General features: G+C 34.0%; 1 protein-coding gene across 1 annotated transcript in view; it reads right to left on the bottom strand.

Moving 5' to 3' along the window:
* Window positions 1–21,246, bottom strand: part of LOC118189134 (cytochrome P450 3A8-like) — a 118,517-nt gene that overhangs the window by 43,461 nt on the left and 53,810 nt on the right. Inside the window, exons 7-8 of the mRNA XM_035359682.2 lie at window positions 3,119–3,264; window positions 369–484 (exon numbers count right to left, since the gene is read on the bottom strand). Coding sequence (XP_035215573.2) covers window positions 369–484; window positions 3,119–3,264 — 262 coding nt within the window. The remainder of the gene's footprint in view (window positions 1–368; window positions 485–3,118; window positions 3,265–21,246) is intronic.

Here is a 21,246-nt window from a genome sequence, read left to right as displayed (position 1 = left end):
GTATTGTCATCAATTACTCCAAATACACGAACACGTAAAATGCAACAATACGTTTACAATACAGTTTATGTTCACTGTCTCCCCGCTGGCATGCAGAATTGACATCTGGTAGCAGAATTCACGTTTCGGATGATCGACCAAAGTGTCCTCTGTTGATTATTCGTGCGTCACCGCCTTGAAGCTTCTCTGTCATTAAAACATTGAAATACGACTTTTTATGTTGGGGATTATTGAAACTGCATATTACAGTCGATAGTGTCCTAGAATCAAAGAAATGATACCATACATATATTCTCTGCAGAATTCAAATTGGGAGGTCTTCCCAAGTATTGAATTAGGAAATTTAAAAATTAGAACAAAAAATTTACTTTTCCTGTCTTTTTTCTTTCTTCAATAATTTGATGTGTGACTTCAGTAAAGAAATGCAATGGCCCAGGTGCAAAAACTGCTATTCGGAAGAATCTCATAAAACTTGGCCACAGAACTGTAATAAAACAATGGTTCAGCCAAAGATTTTAAGCAGTTTTTGATATAATAATCTGTTATTAAATATAACATTAAGTATGAAAAATAATTCATACATTATAATTTTTAACTGTACAACTTAATAAAAAATCTGATGTGTACATCGCATGACTTCTTTGTACGGAATATTAAATTATACGCAGTTTTTCCTGCATTTAATTAAAAATTATTTCCTCGAATTTCATTAGAGATATGTTTCTTATTCAATTAATTCAGTTCTCACTTCGCGACAAGGCAAAAATATATAAAACCTCAAAATGACTTATTAAAAATTGAGAAATGTAGATAAATATAAAACACCAAATACAATTAAAAAAATTAAAAAAACAATTTTTGCGATTCAAATTAGACTTTCTACGCAAAAACAATCAATTCGGCCAGCGTGCAAGAAGACAGACTTCTCGATGCACAGAACTCCCACTCGGCAAAAAAACATTAAAGGTGTAGACACTGACTTAACTCACTATTCTGCTAAATTTCAAATGTAAACAAATATGGCTGCTATGGTAAAAAAATACGCTTAGCCGATCTTGAGCAATTAAATTGTTGATAATTCGACAACTATTGCATGCAGATTAATTAAGTTAAGGCATAAATATCTTAACCGGAATATAAGAGCAACATAATTAAATAAGTTCTAATGCAAAAAATTCACGATTTACCAAAATATAAGAATAAAAAAACTGAGAGCTCACCGAGGCGGGTAACGGATTGGGTATATATATATTATATATATACATAAATAAATATTGAATATATAAATATAATTCAATATTTATAAATATAATACATAAATTTAGTAGAATATATCAAAAAGAGGACACCCATGTAGGAAGTTTAATTCCGAAAATTGTGTTTTAAAGGAACTTGAATGTAAATCATGAAAAAAACTTTTTAAGGGGACTTGAATTTAAATCATGAATAACAAAATTTCAAACTTTGAAAAAGAAATTAAAAAAATATTTTAATATTTAATATTTTTAATATTTTTAAAAACATTAAAAAATAAGTAATTAACAAGTAATTATAGCAATAATTACTTGTTAATTACTTACTTTTTAATGTTTTTTAATTTTTTAATTTATTTTTCAAAGTTTGAAATTTTTTTATTCATGATTAAAATTCAAGTCCCCTTAAAAAGTTTTTTTCATGATTTACATTCAAGCTCCTTTAAAACACAATTTTCGGAATTAAACTTCCTTTATATGTGTCCTCTTTTTGATACATTCTACTAAATTTATATTAGGAGATAATATAATCTAAATTTCTTTAGTAAATAAATAATTATTATCTTACTTTGCAGCTATTGCGCAAGTATTAGAGAAACTTGATTTCGTATTCAATAAATTTTTAGATCATTCAGTATTTATATTTACATATTTATATACTTTTGGTTCGGCCGATTCCAACCATAAAGCGAGGTTTCACAACTACATGTTATAACAGTCCTATATACTAAATTTCATCGCTCTGAGACTAATCATTTTTTAGTTATGCGAGATATGCGATATGAGTTATGAGAGTTATGCGATACGTACGTACAGACGTCACGAAAAAAAAATTTCTTCTGAATCCATTTTAAACAGCTTTTTGAATCCGTTTTAGGAACAAAGTCCTTTATTCTGTCCGTACATAAAGATGTCCCGCAAAAACATCGTATAAATGGATTCAAGTGAGGTCAAAATGGATATTTTCGTTGTAATATGATACCCGAAATTTTTCCGGATTACAATCTTCCTTTACTTCGTACAGGGAAGTAAAAATGCCTTGATTTATTAGCCCAAAGGGGCAATTTGCCCAAAAGGCCTGTTAATTTTGTTTTGGCATTTTGCGTTGGTTCACTATAAACGGTGTTTTACTTTTCAAATTGCTGCCATCAAATATTAGAGTCCTGCATTATATTTACAGAAACTAAATAATGGATAATCTGCATGAACGTGTGCATGTTCCTCGCACTGTGGAAAAAAAAAAAAAAAAAAAAAAAAAAAAAAAAAAAAAAAAAAGCATCTAAAGACATCAAGTTATAAATAACGTAGTCCTCCACTCGAATATGGGCATCTGGAAGCCCAAATTCGGAATTTGGAACTTGTTCTATTATCTATTTCATATTTTGTAAAACTTTAACGAATGTTTGATTAACAAACACAAGAATTTCAAAGCGAGCAATGGCAGCGTTCTACAAAAAAAAAAAAAAAAAAAAAAAAAAAAAAAAAAAAAAAAATCTCCAGCGCGCAAGATTGTGTATCGGAAATTCTAAAGATATGCTCTTTTAGAATTATTTTGCGACTTTGCTGTTATACGGAATTTTATGGTTTAAGTGCAAAGAACATGATATTTAATAAATAAGGGTAACACATGAAACGTTAAAAAAACGCCCCTTTGGACGTAATTTAAAATCTGAAACCTTTTAGATTAAGACACAATAAACAATTTTAGATAAGACACAATTGGTGGTTCGGTAAAACCATCGAAACTAGTCCTGTGAAAATTTTGTAAATATAACGCTGATTTTTGTTGTTTGATTTCTGAATTACCTTTTAGATTATTTTTATTAATATTGAAATCAATTTTTATAAAAAAAGGTAATGCTTACCAAAAAGTACGAACCTCCAACTAATATTTCTTTTAAATACTGCCTTAGCCGTTTGTACAAATATATTGTTGGGGTCGTTGTGAGAATCAATTTTAGTAGAAAATGCCGAGCTAGCAATGATATCCATCGTAAAAGTTCCGTAAATTCTGGAAACAGAATGAAATATTTAATATATTATTTATATGATTCGTAGAATCAAACATTATCCATGAATAGAAATTAATAATCCAAATTTGAGACTATAACGAATAAAGACACTAACATTGCTTAGAAGAAAAAGAAAAAAATCTGCTGTGGACAACCACATAACCTCCTTGCCCGACCTATTAAATTACACATATTTTTTGCTACATTTCATTTAAACTTAATTTCATTAGATATATTTCTCCTTCAATTAATTCAGTTCTCACTTCGCGGAAAGGCAAAAATACAATACATAAAAAAGCAAAACATTTTCATTAAAAATTATAAAATATAGAAAAACGTAAAATACCAAATACAGTTTAAAATAAAGCAAGTTTACAAATAAAATTAGATTTCTATACAAAAACAAGCAATTCGGCCAGCGAGTAGGAAGACAGATTTTTCGCTGCACAAAAGTGAAAGTTTACTTTTCGTCCCACTCGGCAATAAGACGCTGAGTTTGGCCGTGGCCTTCGAGATAACATGGCCTGGTTAGCTGCGAGTGACGTCACGAAAGGCGTCCGATCCTTCCGTGACTTTCTTTGCTTCAGATTTGAATGCGAGCGTTTCGTTCGATGTTTAGAGTGTTTTGTTTTTAATAATGCATAATAATTAAATTTTCAGAGACTTGTCGGGAAAACGTATATAAAAGGTCGTATATTCATTTGCAGTTAAGATTAATAATTTAATAAATATTGTTTTTTAAGAAATATTCACGAAATTTTCTATGCCATGTTTTAGGTTATTTTGTACATTTTGTTTTACACTGTATTGTAATAATTTGTTAGGATACACTCAAAAAAGAAGGTTTTGAAATAAGTAAATAAAAAGGCTGTTATTTATTAACATAAAAATGTCTTTACAGTTTGAGAAGGAGAGGAATGAAAGGAATGAAAAGATTTAGAAATATAAATAATTCACTAACAAAAGTAAATATAATTTAGCAAATTAAAAGACATAAAAAATTATTTTTCCTTAAAACTATAAATATTTCAGAGCTTCCAAACATTATGCAAATGTATTTTTTATTCATTTAAAATACTGTCTAATAAAATGGACAGCAGATCAAAAGCCACAGAAAAAATTTAAATCTCAAAATTTTGTAAATTAAATAAATTACAATTTTGCTGCAACATTACAGATAACGAATAATTTTCATATATTTATATGTTATCTATAGCAATAATTATAATAATATTTACATCATTTAATAACATTTACATTGTTACTTATATGTAGATGCATAGTAAATAATATATTTACAAATAAAAGCCATCCATATAATGTTTCACAAAAGAGTAAAATCAATAAATTTGCCAACGAAAACCTCAAAACAACTATACATAGAACAAACCATCATTTCTGTCTAATTAGCAAAGACCGTGCAAGTTGTACTAGTATACTGAAGCAATAATTAATCGCAATTGATAATTTATTTTGAAAATTATGAAGTATTATCTAAAAATAAGGAAACAGCAAAAAGATTAATAAATTTAAATGTAAAAGATACATTATTGAAAATATATTTGAATTGCATCATATTTAGTACACTATTTTACTCGGGACTATTATAGACTTTACTCGGGGAAAAACATTGTATTATTTAAAAAAAATAATACAATGTCATTTACATACCACTCATATCTTTTCATCACGTATTCTTGACTTTTTTTAAGTTTCCTTTCATCGATTTTTGTATACATATTATTTTGAAGAACTTTATAATTGTTTACACAAATATTTGAAATAGTGTGTAGGGTTTATATTTATTTTAACTAACATTTATTTTAAGTTTAAACTATCTTTCCTGTCAAGCCTTACTTTCCCCTGGAACTGCCAATGCCAGAGTATGTAAATTTTAGTAGAACGCGCAAGGATTCAAATTATCAGCGGAAGTATTCTGAATTAAATAGAAAGGAAACGAGTTCGAAGGTGTGCTTTCTTGCTTCACGAGTGTGGAGGTGGCTAGTTAGAAATTGAATAACCACGCGTTTCGGCTTGTGTGCTTGCCTCGGCAAATTGTTAATCTTTCAACGTGGTATTCAGAGTTTGCTGAATTATCAGCGGTATTTTAGAACGCGTTGAGGATAGTTACGTTTAGAGAGCCTCGTAGTTAGTCACTCGTTATTATCTTTTTAGTTTCTTATTTTTATTTTACGCCGGGTTGGCGTAGTTTGTGAGCGTCAAGAGCACGCAATTGCAATTTCTAAAGTTGAATAAAAAGAGACTTAAACCCTTCTCAAGACTCTGTCTAATTTCCAGTTTTCTGCAGTCACCACTTTGTTGCGTGCAGGTTGGAAGCGCGCAACTTTACATTGGCGCCCGAACACTTGTCGAACTGAAATGGCCGAAAATCGGATGGAAGCCGCGGGACAACAACAAGAAATGACAAGCCAATTGGAAGGATTTGGATACCTGGTCCAGACGTTGAGAGCGTCAATCAAGCCAAACGTCAATTTCGACGGAAAAAATTCCGTGGCGATATTTCTAGAAAGCCTCGACAATCACTTTCAGCTCTACCCTGTGCCTGAAAGACAAAACGTTGCCATCGCCACATCTGCACTAAGAGGACAGGCCGCGCTATGGTGGAAGAATATAGGCAAATTTTTATTAGGGGAATTTGGAGGCCAGACATATACATTTGAAAATTTCAAAAAATCGTTATTAAAAGCCTTCCCCATAGTGAAAGATCGAGCAAGGCTAGAAGCCGAACTATATAGTTTCTATCAATGGGATATAGAAGAGTTAACGGACTTTATTCTGAGAAAAATTAAGCTGACGTATATGCTGTATGGGAAGAAACCCGACGCGGAGATTATTGAAATAATCTTACCAAGATTGTTACCTGCTGTTCAAGATTACTTTGAAATTAGAAACCCAAGCACATTGCAGGAGCTCTTCGAATTGGCGGTTAAGTTTCAAAATCGCAGAATAGCGGAAGAAGCTAGAAGGGCATCGTATTCTCAAAGTACCCGAAGGCAATCTTCAAATGAGCAGACCAGAAATGCAAACCGCTCTTATGGGGGAAAGAGCTATCAAGCTAACTCATCGAACGTCGAAGGTCAAGGCCCAAAAAGGAAATTTGAAAACAAACGTCCGCGTACCCAGAAGGCAGAAGTTGAAGGGAAAGCTTTAAAGGCTGTGAAAGCGAGGGTCCAGACCGCGGAAGTTTTAAAAAAACCCTCAAAAAGACACTTAAATACGGTGATCGTAAAGAACTCACATCTACCAATTATACAAGTCCTGGTTGGCGATGTACCAGTAGAAGCCCTCATCGATACAAGAGCAGAAGGTAATTTTATGAGCGATACATTCTTCAAAAAGAATTTTTATAGGTTACGATTATTAAAACAAAAACACAGAAATTATAGCGGCGCAAGGAAAATCCTGTCACTGCATCGGGAAATTATCATTAAACATACAGGTAAAAGAGGAAAGCCTCAAAGTATAAATTTTTGTAGTAAAACATATGCAAAATCCTCTTATTTTAGGTATGGAGTTTTTAAGGGCCGCGAGGGCCAAATTGAATTTTCAGGACAGTTCTATTGTGCTGGAGATGGACCAGAGGGTTGTGGAACCTGTAGAACAACCGCAAGTTGACCTTAGCCATTTGAATGACCATGAAAGTCAAGCCATCCAGCAAGTGGTGAGTACTTTTTCAAACTTGTTTTCAGAAAGGCCTGGTAGCTGTCAAATAGTTACGCATCAGATACAGTTAACTGCCCACAAAACTTGTAGGACTAAACCGTATCGCTATGATAAACAAAAAGACGTAATCATCGAAGAACATATTCAGGAAATTTAAAAGAACAAAATAATAACGCCCATAAATAGTGAGTACGCGAGTCCAGTCGTACTATGTAGGAAAAAGAACGAGTTTCCTCCTTCAGATAAAAGGGCTTGGAGGTTTGCTATCGATTACAGAAAACTGAATAGTATTACTAAATTCCCAGTTTACCCTTTGCCGGTTATAGAGGAAATTATTAGAAACATTAAATCTACTAGATACATGATTACTTTGGACTTAATGTCTGGCTACTATCAAATAGCTATGAGACCCAAAGACATACATAAAACCGCGTTTATAATAAAATCGGGCACTTATGCATTTTTACGCATGCCCTTTGGGTTGTGTGGGGCCCCATCAACATTCCAGAGAGCTATGGACATTGTTCTAAAGCCTGTCCTAGGAAAATCGACTTTAATCTTTCTAGATGATATAATTATAACGAGTAGTACGTTGGAACAACACATTAAAGATCTAGAAGAAGTGTTTAAATTATTAAAAGAGGCCGGTCTTACAATTAACGCCTCAAAATGCAAGTTCACAACTAAAGAACTTAAATATCTGGGTTATAAAATTTCGCAAAAGGGTATAGAAACTCAAGATTCAAAAATAAAAGCAATCAAGAATTTCCCACCTCCCAACACCGCCAAGAAACTTTCTTCTTTCCTTGGGTTCTTACTATCGGTCATTCATAAAAGATTTCGCTAATATTGTTGAACCCCTGTTAGTAATTAAAAGAAAGAAAAGTAAATTTACGTGGACAGCGGAAGCAAATACGGCATTTGAAAGATTAAAAGAAGCGCTCATCAATGCGCCTGTTTTGAAATTCCCGGAGGGGGACGAAAACCTGGAAATTGCAGCAGATGTGTCGGACTATGCGGTGGGTGCGGTTCTTATGCAAAATAGCCATCCTCTGGCATTTTTTAGTAAAACGTTGAATCAGACACAAAGGAATTATACAGCTACAGAGAGAGAAACATTAGCCGTATTAATGGCTGTACACAAATTTCGAGTTTATTTCAGCAAAGCGCCAGTAACTGTCTTTTCGGATCATGCGGCTGTTGGTAGACTTTACTCGGGGAACAACTTAACGCCCAGGTTAATAAGATGGGCTTTAAAACTCCAAGAATGTAATCTAATAATAAAATATAAACCGGGTAAGGAAAACAATGTTGCTGACGCACGTTCTCGTATAAAACTGGACGATGAAGGTAGTGAACTTAAATGCGCTGTGTTGACTTCAAAAATTTTACATTCTAGAGATACAATTATGGCTGAACTGAAAGCTGATCCTCAATTTGGAAGTATCTATGCATAGTTGAAAGACCCCGAAAGCTTTGAACATACAGATATCGATGCGATAAGAAATAGAGCAGAAAACTATGAAATAATAGATAATTTATTATTTTATACGAAAACAACAAACGAAAATCTCGAGTACAAACCAGTCATCCCAGCCTCGCTTCGATTAAGCATTTTGAAGGAATTGCACGACGCGAAAACAGCGGGTCATTTAGGGGTCAGAAAGACTTTAAAAAGGGTACGCGAGGCGGTATATTTCCCGCAATTATACAAAATAGTAACTGCGTATGTCAGGTCTGCAATCAATGTCAGTTAATAAATGATATTAATTACAGCCCGGCCGGGTACTTAAATAGCATTCGCGCTACATTTCCGAATGAAATTTTAGGCATAGATCTTCTTGGTCCTTTCCCCCAGAGCGAGTTAAATAAAAATCGTTTTCTTTTAGTAATTGTAGATCATTTTTCAAAATGGACAGAAATTGTTCCACTTAAACGCGCGTCAGCCAAAACAGTCGCAGATGCATTCTTACACAGATACATTTTAAAATACGGTGCACCGATAAACGTCATTAGCGATAACGGAAAACAATTCATTAGTCAAATATTTGAAAACATATGCACTGGACTTGGCATACGCCATATCAAAATGGTTCCGTATAGACCACAGGCAAACATAGCAGAAAGAGTTAATAAAAACATTGTAAAAATAATTCGCAGTTACGTTAGCACACATCACAAGCGCTGGGATGGCTACATAAATGACTTAGCTTATGCTTTAAGAACGGCAAATCACGATACTACTGGAAAAACCCCAGCAGAATTATTTTTAGGCCGAAAGTTAATTACGCCTTTAGATAAATTATTCTTTGTGCAACAAAGAGAGCAAGAATTTAAACAGAAAGATGTGCAAAAACTTATTGGCCAGGCGATTAAAAGCTCGGACACGGCAAGAAATAGGCAAAAAGTACATTATGATAGAAAACGCCGTGAAGCAGATTTTAAAGTTGCGGATAAAGTGTTGAAGCGGAAATTTTCTTTATCAAGTGTCCCAGACAGTTTTACTGCAAAGTTAGCTCCAAAATTTGAAGGCCCCTATGCAATTCAGGAAATCAAAGGAGTCGTATTGTACCTTAAGAACGAGAGAGGGGAAATCTGTAAAGCAAGTCCCGACAAGGTGAAAAAATACTATAATCAAAATGATTTTGAAATCCTTAAAAGTTTCTTGCAGGACTCAAGCGTAAAAGAAGTAGAAGGTCCAGAAATAACGTCACCCGTTCCACCATCCAAGAAGAAGAGAACTGAAGAGAGAGCTAGCCCTTCTGCAACCCAGGCGACGGTACCGAAAAGAAAAAACGAAAACTTTCAGACTCCAGCATTTCCGAAAAACAAGAATGCAAAGCCACCGCGTAAAGAAACCTTGGTAAAGAGGAAAACACCACCTACAACGTATCGCAGTATAAATTATACATCAAGGAGAACGCTCCCAGGGCCAGAGAGTCAGGTGCAAACAAGGCCGCCGTTCCCGAAAATAAAAAGACAGGAAGAGGAACGAAAAGACCAGCACCAACAGAAAAAATTCAAGAATGACTCCAGACCAGAGGACGCCAAGACCAGCCGTCCAGGAGAAAAACGAAAACGACAGCAACCCGACGACTACTACTCCAAGAGGCCAGCATGCAGAGGACGAAAAAGAAAAATTACCGTGGACGACACTCGGAGGTCATTAAGGAGAAGATTGACGTCCATGAAACCTATAACGTGGGAACAGTTCTGCCAGAAAAGAATGACGGAGTTCCAATCATCGAAAACTCAAAGATAAACTTCTATAATTTTTTTTTCTTTTGTTCCAAAATGTTATGCGTAAATACGAAGTTCTATGTTTTGACGAAAGTCAATATGTCTCGGTTGAGACTTAGTGTTGTTTTACCTTATTTATCTAAGGCAAAAGTATTACTTTCTTTCAGTAAAAAATTTAAGAACAAGCAGTTTTTGTTGGTCGAAAGACTAATTCTGTTATGTTAAAGCCAAAATTTGGCCGAAGATAAAAATAACTTCGTATTCTTGTATCAATAAGAACTTTAGTTTCAGTGCCGCCAGCTTGGCGAAGAATGAGTAAAGTAAAAATTTATTTTTCTCTTATTCATTTTATGGTAAATTGTAAAAAATCTTATGTATCAGAATTTTGTAAATACACGTAAATACTTGAAAGTTATGTAAAAGTAGAATTTAGTCTAGAAGCATAAAATTTTAGATGCTAAAAGTAAATGCTCAAAAGCAATGAATTCAAATTTAACTATTAAACTGTAGATAAAATGATGTTTTAGAGCGAAAGCCTGCATGTCTAAAGATGAATGAGGGGAAATTTAGAATGAATGTGTTTTGTAGGGTTCTCCACCTACACTTGAATTTTAAGAATGTTAAAGTAGCTCATGGAGTTGTAGAATGTCGAGTAAGGTGTGTCTATTTGGTCGTTGAATTCTAACAAATCATGGTGGTTACGGGAAGTGTTGCAATACTAAAACACGAATATTCCCGTTTGACACCACACATGGTGGAGAGCCAGGGTAAAGTTAAATTAATGTTTGAATACTTGAATGAATGTGAATTAAGCAGTAACTAAGGAAAATAAATCGTTTAAAAACAAAAATTTATTCAGTGTCAAGAAAGTGTAAATTATAATGTATTTCGAAAGATACTGATACTTATTCCTTCCAGATGCTGGAAGGAAAAGAACAAGATTGATTGCTGAAGTCCAGGAAAAGTTGCTGTAAGAAGAGAGATTTATTAAGTATACTCAGACATTTTATTATCCTTTTGTGAGATAAGATTTTTTTATGTAAGCGAGGCTCTTAAAAGTTAGTTCAGAATTGTAGAAACTTTACAACAGGTCGTTTGTAGGACCTGCTTCCAAGTTTTCCAAATTCTGGCAGCGGCAAATGTAGGGTTTATATTTATTTTAACTAACATTTATTTTAAGTTTAAACTATCTTTCCTGTCAAGCCTTACTTTCCCCTGGAACTGCCAATGCCAGAGTATGTAAATTTTAGTAGAACGCGCAAGGATTCAAATTATCAGCGGAAGTATTCTGAGTTAAATAGAAAGGAAACGAGTTCGAAGGTGTGCTTTCTTGCTTCACGAGTGTGGAGGTGGCTAGTTAGAAATTGAATAACCACGCGTTTCGGCTTGTGTGCTTGCCTCGGCAAATTGTTAATCTTTCAACGTGGTATTCAGAGTTTGCTGAATTATCAGCGGTATTTTAGAACGCGGTGAGGTTAGTTACGTTTAGAGAGCCTCGTAGTTAGTCACTCGTTATTATCTTTTTAGTTTCTTATTTCTATTTTATCGCCGGGTTGGCGTAGTTTGTGAGCGTCAAGAGCACGCAATTGTAATTTCTAAAGTTGAATAAAAAGGGACTTAAACCCTTCTCAAGACTCTGTCTAATTTCCAGTTTTCTGCAGTCACCACTTTGTTGCGTGCAGGTTGGAAGCGCGCAACTTTACAAGTGCTCATTATTTTTTTTTAATCTGCTAGAAAAAGGTATTCCACACATTAAACAAGTTTCATGAACATCAAACATGTTAATGTTTTGTACATATATCTCGGTAAGTTTGACCAGTAAAGAATGTTGTTTATGTTTAGAATTTAGAAATAAAATTTCGTAATCAGGAGATAAAAGTTTCTGAAATATTAAGAAACACACTGTCACAACAAATACAATATTTGAAGTTGGAAGTTTTAAACCACCTCGGTTAATAAGGCTTAAATAGTTTCTGTACATCACTTCATTGCTATCTGCGTGCATTTTATGATTTTCATTATCGCAAATCAAACTCTTATCAGTAAAAAATAACGACTTTTATGAAAAACAGTCAATTTTCAGTTTAAACACACAGTAGCCAGACACATATGTTAGGACTTTAGCTTCAGCATTATTCACTGAATCAATATCAATATCATTTAATATTTCTATAAATGCAGAACAGTTAATTTCTTCAAGAGGTTCTTACTGCACAGACATCAGATATCAACATTTTTAACTGAACTTTTCCATATCTGTTTGAAAGTAAATGAAGAATCGATTTTATTCGCAATTTTCTCTCGGATTGAAGAATTTCTTGTACAGATACAAGATAAGATTCTCCCGACATTTGCCGATATGAAGAAAACCTAGATTCTAGATTATCTGTCTGAAATTTGGCTGTAAGTATATATTTTGTGCCTCTCAACAAAAGATGTTTGATTATGAGAACCATTGTGGATGTTGTGTGAGTTAAAGCAAAGAAAGTTTCTTCACTTAAGCTACCACAACTGGGTTTTTGATTCAGTTTTTTCCATTCTTTCAACCAGTTCGAGAATATTTCCATGAAAGTTAATCTTTCGTCATTTACTGATAGAAATGGTTCACAGTTGTGATTTCGGAGTCTAAATCCTTTCTTCGGATGATTTACGTTCATTATGTCCCACCATTTCTTTATTAGTTTTAAAAATGATCCTGTATCGTCCCAGTTAAGAAAAGAAGAATACTGACTGGCACACATCTGTACAGCTGCAGAAGTACTTAAACATGAAAAATATTCAAAGCAAGTTGAACATTTTGACGATCGAAGTTTGAGGGGTATAATGTTTTAAAATTTAATCGATGCGCGTATCTTATAATGGATTCTTTTTCAATGCTAAACATTTTCCTCAAGAATGAAAATTTAGGAGAAACTGTATTGTAAAAATCATTAAAGTCGGGGCACACAAAAGTTTTCTCATCATCAGTTTGGTTTATCCAATTATTTCTGATCGACTTTAACAAATGCACAGAATCAAAAAGGAAAAATAAATCCTTTGATTCATTGACTGGATTTTTTATATGCCCAGATGCGAATCCTTTGCTAAGTTTCTGAAACATATTGCGATTTATTCGGTTATTATCTGATATAATGCACAAAACATTAAAACCTGCATCTTCTAATAACTGCAGAACTTTTAAAATCAAACTATGAAGATCCATTGCAGTCATTTTACTCACTGGTACTAATGCAATGATGTCTTTGTAATCTGATAATAAGGAAGAAATCATGAAGGACTGAACAGACGTTGATTCAACACCTTCAAAATTTTCAGCAAAACCAATTAATGCTTTTCCTTTATACGTCACCTTTTTTTTCACATGAACTTCATCAATCAATAGATTCACCAGTTTTTCATGTTCCAGTAGTTTTTTAGCTTTACCTTTTACGTATCTGCTATTAGCTTCACTACTTGTCGATCCATCAAGCTTTAACAGGCCAAGGAGTTTTCGGAGATGATCAATGGATGGAAGGCAGATTAGTTGACTGTCATAAAGGCAACGATAACAAGCGCTGATTTGATATATAATGAGTATGCAAAGACCAAAATGTCACTACTATACCTCCTAGCCATTTTACTTTTATTGCACATCATCATTTGTTCTAAAATAAAATGTTCTGTTCCGTAAGTAAAATTCTCAGGTGATTTTTCTTCAATATGTGCTTCCCAGTTATATACTGATAAGTCATAGTTCGATTTTTTAATGTCTTTAACTACCATTCCTTTGGCATAATTATAAATGCTTTCAAATTCACTCCATAAAGTAAGTTTATTATTCTCATTTAATATATTTTTAAATACTTCCATTCTAATAACTTCATCTCCTATATAAACTGCTATATCCATATGAAGTGATACAAAGATACTTTTCTCGATTTTAGGATGTGGATGAAAACTGAGCAATAAAATATAAATGCCATCAACAGATTTGTGTAAAATAATATTTGAAGTATCTGAAATATTTAATTTATTCGGTAACATAGAAGAAAAATCCTCAAATGATGCTATTTTGTCCTTTCTCAAAAATTCATTAAAAATATGCTTCTCCATCTTAGCTCTTTTTTCCTCCCTGCTCATCCTCTGAGGTGTTGGACTTTCAGATAAATATTTAGGACAGCCAGAAAAAATGCATGGGTAAGCATCGCTATTTAATTTAGGATGCCCTCTACACATCTGAATAAAAGTACCTTCGTTTGTTGGTAAATAATCATAGCGAATAATATCATCTTTTCGAAAATGTTTTTCACACACAACGCTGCGATCACTTGGAATAAAATTTTTCCTTGGAATTTTTTTGATCCATAAATCTCGTTTTACTGTATCTTTTGGAAATTTGAATACTGATACATATTCATCGGTGCCATCGTAATTGGATTTGCATGCTGGAACGCAACATCGTGCAGGCATGATGAAGACAGCTCTACATAGACGTCGATCGTTATTCTTGTTAACAAATAAGTTAACTAGTAATCTCAATTTAAAAACTAAAATATCCTTAACAACATTACTCAAATTTAGCAATAAAAAGACGCGAATAATAAAAAAACACAGCACGCAATCAACGTAATAAGAAGTCTTCGCTTGCAGTGTCCACACAATGCAGTGCGAAGGGTGAAAGTTCAGACGCCTTACGTGACGTCAAATCACGTGATTCTGCAGCTGACCAGGCCATCTAATCTCGAAGGCCACGGTTTGGCTCAGAAACTGACTTAACTCACTATTCTACTAGGAGATTCAAACGTAAGCAAATGACGGATTCGTTAGGCTTAGTACCAATTAAACAACTTTTAAATTGTTGATAATTCTACAGCTATTGCAGGCAGATTAACTAAAGGCATAAAAAACTTAACCAGAACATAAGGACAATTTAATTAAATCACTTCTAAATCAAAAACTGCACAATTTACAAACATGTCAGAATAAAAAACTGAGCTCACCAAGCCGAGTTACAGAATGGGTATGTATATACTTCTGGTGCGGCTGACTGAAACCAAAAAGAGAGGTGCAAAACTGCATGCTATAGCAGTTCCACTCGAACCCCGGGCCGAACTACCAGTGTTCAGCTCGGCCGCTAGTGGGCTCTTACGTGTTTTTTTTTACATACTTACGTCGGTACTGGCTGAGTTACCTGCAACTTGTTTTTACAAGCTCGGCGACTTGTTTCCTCTTGCAGATGGGGTTAAACATAACTCGCGACGTAAATCAAATAGAAATGTTCCGATCTCCCTTTTTAATGCAGTTAATAATATTATAACATTTAGGTTACAATTCTATTTTTTTTTAACTTGAGCGGTGGCTAAAGTTAGTCATAAACATATGAAGACTTACAAAAAGGCCACAAAAATGAGTTCATTAAGAAAGAACTGCATAACTTCAAAAGTAACAACAATAGGCGATTGTGAAGGAAATGATTTCAGGAGAAAATGATGCAAGAAAAGATGATTCTAGTTCGTCGATCACCGAAATTTTTCCGAAAGGAGTATGATGCATAATTTTTATTCAACGATATCTCTCTAATAAAATATTAGCTCATGTAGTTTCAATGGCAGTGCCATGTCTTCCTTTAGAAAACTTTTAAAACATAGACAACAACAAACAACATGGGGCAATTAATTCTGCAATTTTTTATGCCTTTTTCAACTTGCATTGAGCGATCGGTTAATTCGAGAAAATAAGTTTAAATAATGTGTACAATTTAATAGGCCGTACAAAGAAGTCATGTTATGTCCAGATCAGATTTTCTGTATCAGATTTAACGATTTTCATACGCTTTGTATTATAAACTTGTACACAAAGTATTGTTGTAAAGTTTGACTAATTATCTGTTGTTGAAGAACAAATTTTATCAGTTTCATCTTACATTAGTTCCTATAGAAAAAACAGCTTCGGCTTAGAAACTTTCCAGATAAGGAACGGCGTTCAAAAAAAGAATTAAACTCGTGCCCCAAGGTTTCAATGTATATTTTTGACAGAGAATGACAGAGAATTTTATGGATATGAGGTGGCCTCCTGCTAGTCCTATGGCTTGCACAATGTCCTTAACTTCCTGCATCTGGAAGATTCAGCTGAGTTCTTTATCAGAGTATCAAATAGGATAACGTGAAAAAAACAGTATCTGATTGTTATTTTATAAGGCATTTCTCCCGCCTTCTTGGCACGCCTATATGGTGTGGTGGTCTGCAAGCTGGACGCTTATTCCAGAGGTCCGTGGTTCGATTCCCGGCAAAGGCGTTGCATATTTTTCTTCTTTCCTGCTTCGAAATAACCTTAGTCTCAACAGACAGACAGACAGACAGAAGAAAGAAGTACAAGAGGCACCAAAACATCGCCATGGGCAAAACTGGTATCGCCACACTGCACTAACCATCTATAGAAGTGTACCCTGATCGGGCACGCTAACACCATGCTCGGGAATTGGTTTACATAGCAGCATTCATAATACACAGTTATATATTAATGGTGCATAATTTGCATTGCAGACAATATTGTCTCAGATATACGTACTTTACACGAGTACTTTGCAGTTGAATGGATAGATACGATAATTACAATGGATAATTACAATAAGTTATTTACAGATGTATATACATATTTCGTTTCGGTTTGGAGCTTTGTTGGGGGGGTTGCTTATGGTATGTGGTTCGTTTTTTTTTTTTTTTTTTTTTTTTTTTTTGTTTTGTTTGCACGATTCACAGTTTATAAGTTCTCATTCATAGTGCAGTTCATACTACAGCATACAGTTTATGAATTCATTTCATGGTACATAGTATTGAGTACGTAGTACTGGTGCATCTGTCACACATTGCTTAGTATGAAGTAGTTCATAGTTCGTAGAATGAGAAAAGTTACAGTTGTCTCAATAAATGGATATATTTAAGTGTGTTTTCTAAAGGCACTCCTGTATAGCATGAGGGGGAGAGTGGATATTCTTTTTGTTGCGTTTTATGAACTTAGAGGATTATTTGGGGTTGTAAGCTATGGATGACAAAGGTCCAGTCCTTGGCGGTGTAAGAAATCAATAATATTTTTGATGTTTTGGAAAACTTTACGGTGCTTAATAATGAATCTTCTAAATTCTATTCCAGTGTCGGTGGGATGGCGAATGTGATGGGCTGACGTTAGAGGACACTGAAACATGTAATGTTCATGGTCTCCGCTTTCCCAGCATACGCATCTATCCGACGTAGCCATGGCACCCGAACTAAAAGAGTGGTGGATGATGATTCTCCTTGGCATGCCTTCGTGGTGTGGTGATCGTGGTGTCACGCTTCGTGGTGTCGTGCCTTCGTGGTGTCACGCTGGCCGCGTATTCCAGAGTTCCGTGGTTCGATTCCCGGCGAAGGCGTTGCATACTTTTCATCTTTCCTGCTTCGAAATAACTTAATGTCTTTACAATTTTAGTTTTACTATAACAGCGATACCGATCTAGAGAGAACCAGATAACATTGCTAGTAAAGAATAAATATGAACTAAATAACGTAATCTTACTGTTAAAAGATAAAACTAGAAATAAATTTTTTTCAGCAACACATTATCCGAAGCAATTATCTGCGGTAATTAAATATAAAAAAACAATATATATATAACTTCCACAAATATAAAACATAAATTTTAAATACGATATTATGAGAATTTATTATTTTTGCTTTGTTGCATATTTAGTTATAATTCCTAAACGCACTTGAAACTTGAAATTGAACTATATGGAAATTTTATTCTAAAACACGCAGTAATATTTTTGGTGGTTCTTATATGTTTCCTTTAGTTTTATAATCATCCTAGAGAAATTTATCCTTCGTGTATTTTAATGTCTTGCATCTTAATAACAAATGATGCATACGTTTTTTGGTGAAGTAAGTCTTGAGATACAGCATGGAACTATTTGCGTGATAGCATGTTATGCCATCCATTTCGGAAAATTTCAATTACCTATTTAAAGAGATACACAAAAATAAAATGAAGACAAAAATCTGATGTGGACACCACATGATTTCCTTGTACGGAATATTAAATTATACGCATTTTTCACTGCCTTTCATTTAAACTTATTTCCTCTAATTTCATCAGAGATATATTTCTCATTCAATTAATTCAGTTCTCACTTCGCGATAAGGCAAAAATACATAAAATCTCAAAATATCTATATTAAAAATTGACAGACGATGAAAAACACAAAACTCCAAATACAGTTAAAACAATTTTAAAAAATTACAATTAAAATCACAGTTTCTTCGCGAAAACAAGCAATTCGGCCAGCGGGCAAGAAGGCAGATTTTTCGGTGCACAAAACTGAAAGTTTACTTTGGGTGCCACTCGGCAAAAAGACGCTGAACGTGCAGAAAATGATTTAATTTACTATTCTGCTAAGTTTCAAATGTAAACAAATATGGCTGCTACGGTTAAAAAAATTAGGCTTAGCTGCACTTGAACAACTTTTAATCTGTTCATAATTCTACAGCTATTGCATGCAGATTAATTAAGGCAAAAAACTGAGCTCAGTGAGCCGAGTAACAGACTGGGTATATATCTATATATAATTTTGGTGCGGCCGATTACAACCAAAAAGTAAGTTGCACAACTACACATTATACCAATCCTATATACAATTACTCGTCACCACTCGTTTAAAACTAAGAATTCACTAAATTTTTAAGTAGGTTATATATAACCTTTATACTAATACCAGTATCGCTTTTGCTAGCCTCACGTCAGCCGAAAGAGAATCAGATCATAGTAGTCAGATCATGTTATGAATTGTGCCAAAGGCTCGTTGTCAAAAGAAGGATAATGCACACAATACCGTGCAAAAATTACGTTTATAATCAATGAAAAAATAAATGTAAGCTTCTTGTGTCCCACAACCCCCAAAGAAACGTCGCGGTAGATTAAAATAAATTTGTGTATTCGTACCATCATCAAATGTGGGAAACAGTAAGTTCCTAGTACCAGCTGAATTTCCTCTGAGGGTGTTACAGTGGCGCTAAGGTGTTTTACGTGAAAATATGGTTTTGACACTTCACTTCAGGAAACTGAAGAAGCATCTGAGCTGCTCTGAAAGTAGCGATAATTTGTTCTGTAAATACATATTTTTTTAATAATATCAACTCCATTACAACATCCTCGTGGTAACGTTTGAATCCAAAATCTTTAACTTCAGAAGCCAATACTCATTCAGCATCAAGAGCAACCTTAAACTGATGTAGATAGAGTTTAAGAAAAATTCAACTCTATCTACATCAGTTTAAGGTTGCTATCTACATCAGTTTAAGAAAAATTCAAAATCTGGGACTTCGAAACCCATCCCTATTTTCTGGCAACAATCTATTGCTTTAGATTGTTCTGTAAAAATTATCAACTATATATCATTTACGGCTGATTATTATGGTTTGTTATTGCTAATAAACTTGATGATTTTTCTTTAAATAATTTATAAAACTATTCTATTAGCATATGCATTTTTATTATTATCTGAATTTTTTAATAAGATTAGTCCATTTTACTTTTTGTCCTCTCAAGAATTTTCGAAAGTGCAATCATTTAAAAACTGTCGTATGAACTGGACATTGAAACGAGATGCCTGAAACTGACGTTTCAAGCGGCGAAAAGTTGAAGTTATGTCAACTTACGCGGTCTCCGGTCGTCCGGAAAATATCAATCGCGGTCTCCGGTCGTCCGCCTTTGAGCTTGCTTCTGATTGGTCAACGCTTTCCGACCAAACTCGTGATCGCGTTAGTGTGAATTGGGCTTAACAGAGTGGATATATATATGTGTGTGTTGTGTAAGGAAAATAAAGACTATGTAAAAGATTAAATTAGAAGCGTAAATTAGTTTCCCTTCTCTGTTCTAAAAATAGTAACCTCTATTTGCACTCTGGCATTTCGAAACTAATCTATGTCATATGATTCTTAAGCAATTCTGATGGTGTAAATGGAACTAAAACTCAAACAGCCAACAGTAATTTTATAGCAGCATTAACTATCCAATCAAAATGCATTGAGAACCAAAACTAACCGAGTCTGATTTAGGATTTCACCCTCAACATATTGCACTTGCTTTCTATGCTTTGGCATGTGCCAACTTGATTGTGGCCGCAACTTGTTTACTGAAATAAAAGTTGAATTGAATATACCTCGACTACTAAATTTCTGATACATTGTGGAGTGGTGTTTCAACATTCTACAACATCAAAAGTCTAGCTATTCAATATGGATTCAAAACCGACTGCGTTCCGCTACAGAATCTGTGATAACAGAATCCGACAGGATACATATCCTGTGCGTTAAAATTCCAATGAAAACAGGGGCGTAGCTAGAGGGGGCATCTGCCCCCGGGCGCAGAATCCAAGGGGCGCCAACTGATGTTACGATATTTTAGAATTAATGTTTTCTATACTTGGCAAGCAGTAGGGGGCGCGAAATCTTCAGTTGTCCCTGGGCGCTGAAAACCCTAGCTACGACTCTGAATGAAAACGTCATCGCAGTGTCTTTATTAACCAATCACCACTACAAAGTTAGATGTATAAAAGAAATTCAAAATGGATAATCGAGTATCTGCAAATTCAAAAACCTAAAAGAGAAATATAAAGTACGACGTCACGGTGCACTCGCTTGAAGATGAGAAGAAAAAGTGTTTCGAATCAAGATCATTAGATCAGCGTGTCACAGCATAGAAATACTATATTTAATGGTTCTTGTTCTCTTCAAATATTCGCAATGTTTATACATTTCCGATCATGGCGTTGAAGTAAATTAAACATCCAAAGTGCTTTGAAGATTAACGACCCTTATCAGTGAAATGTGAAAATCGAAATAGTGTTTCGTGCTTCATTGTGCAAATTCTTCGAAAATTTCAGTGCTCTTTTCATTCAAAGAATGGAATATCATCAGAAGTGATGTTAAAGTGGTATTAAGTTTAATTACAAAGTCAATTTTCTTCATCGATTAAATTAAGTTTTAAAATAATATTGCATTTATAAGTAATTGTATTAAGTTGTATTGATAGTAATATTTTGTTTC

Source organism: Stegodyphus dumicola, chromosome 2 (assembly GCF_044657685.1).
Source record: "Stegodyphus dumicola isolate Sdum_Otavi_A_Nest chromosome 2, ASM4465768v1".
Lineage (NCBI taxonomy): Eukaryota > Metazoa > Arthropoda > Arachnida > Araneae > Eresidae > Stegodyphus > Stegodyphus dumicola.
This window is presented reverse-complemented; position numbering and strand designations above follow the sequence as displayed.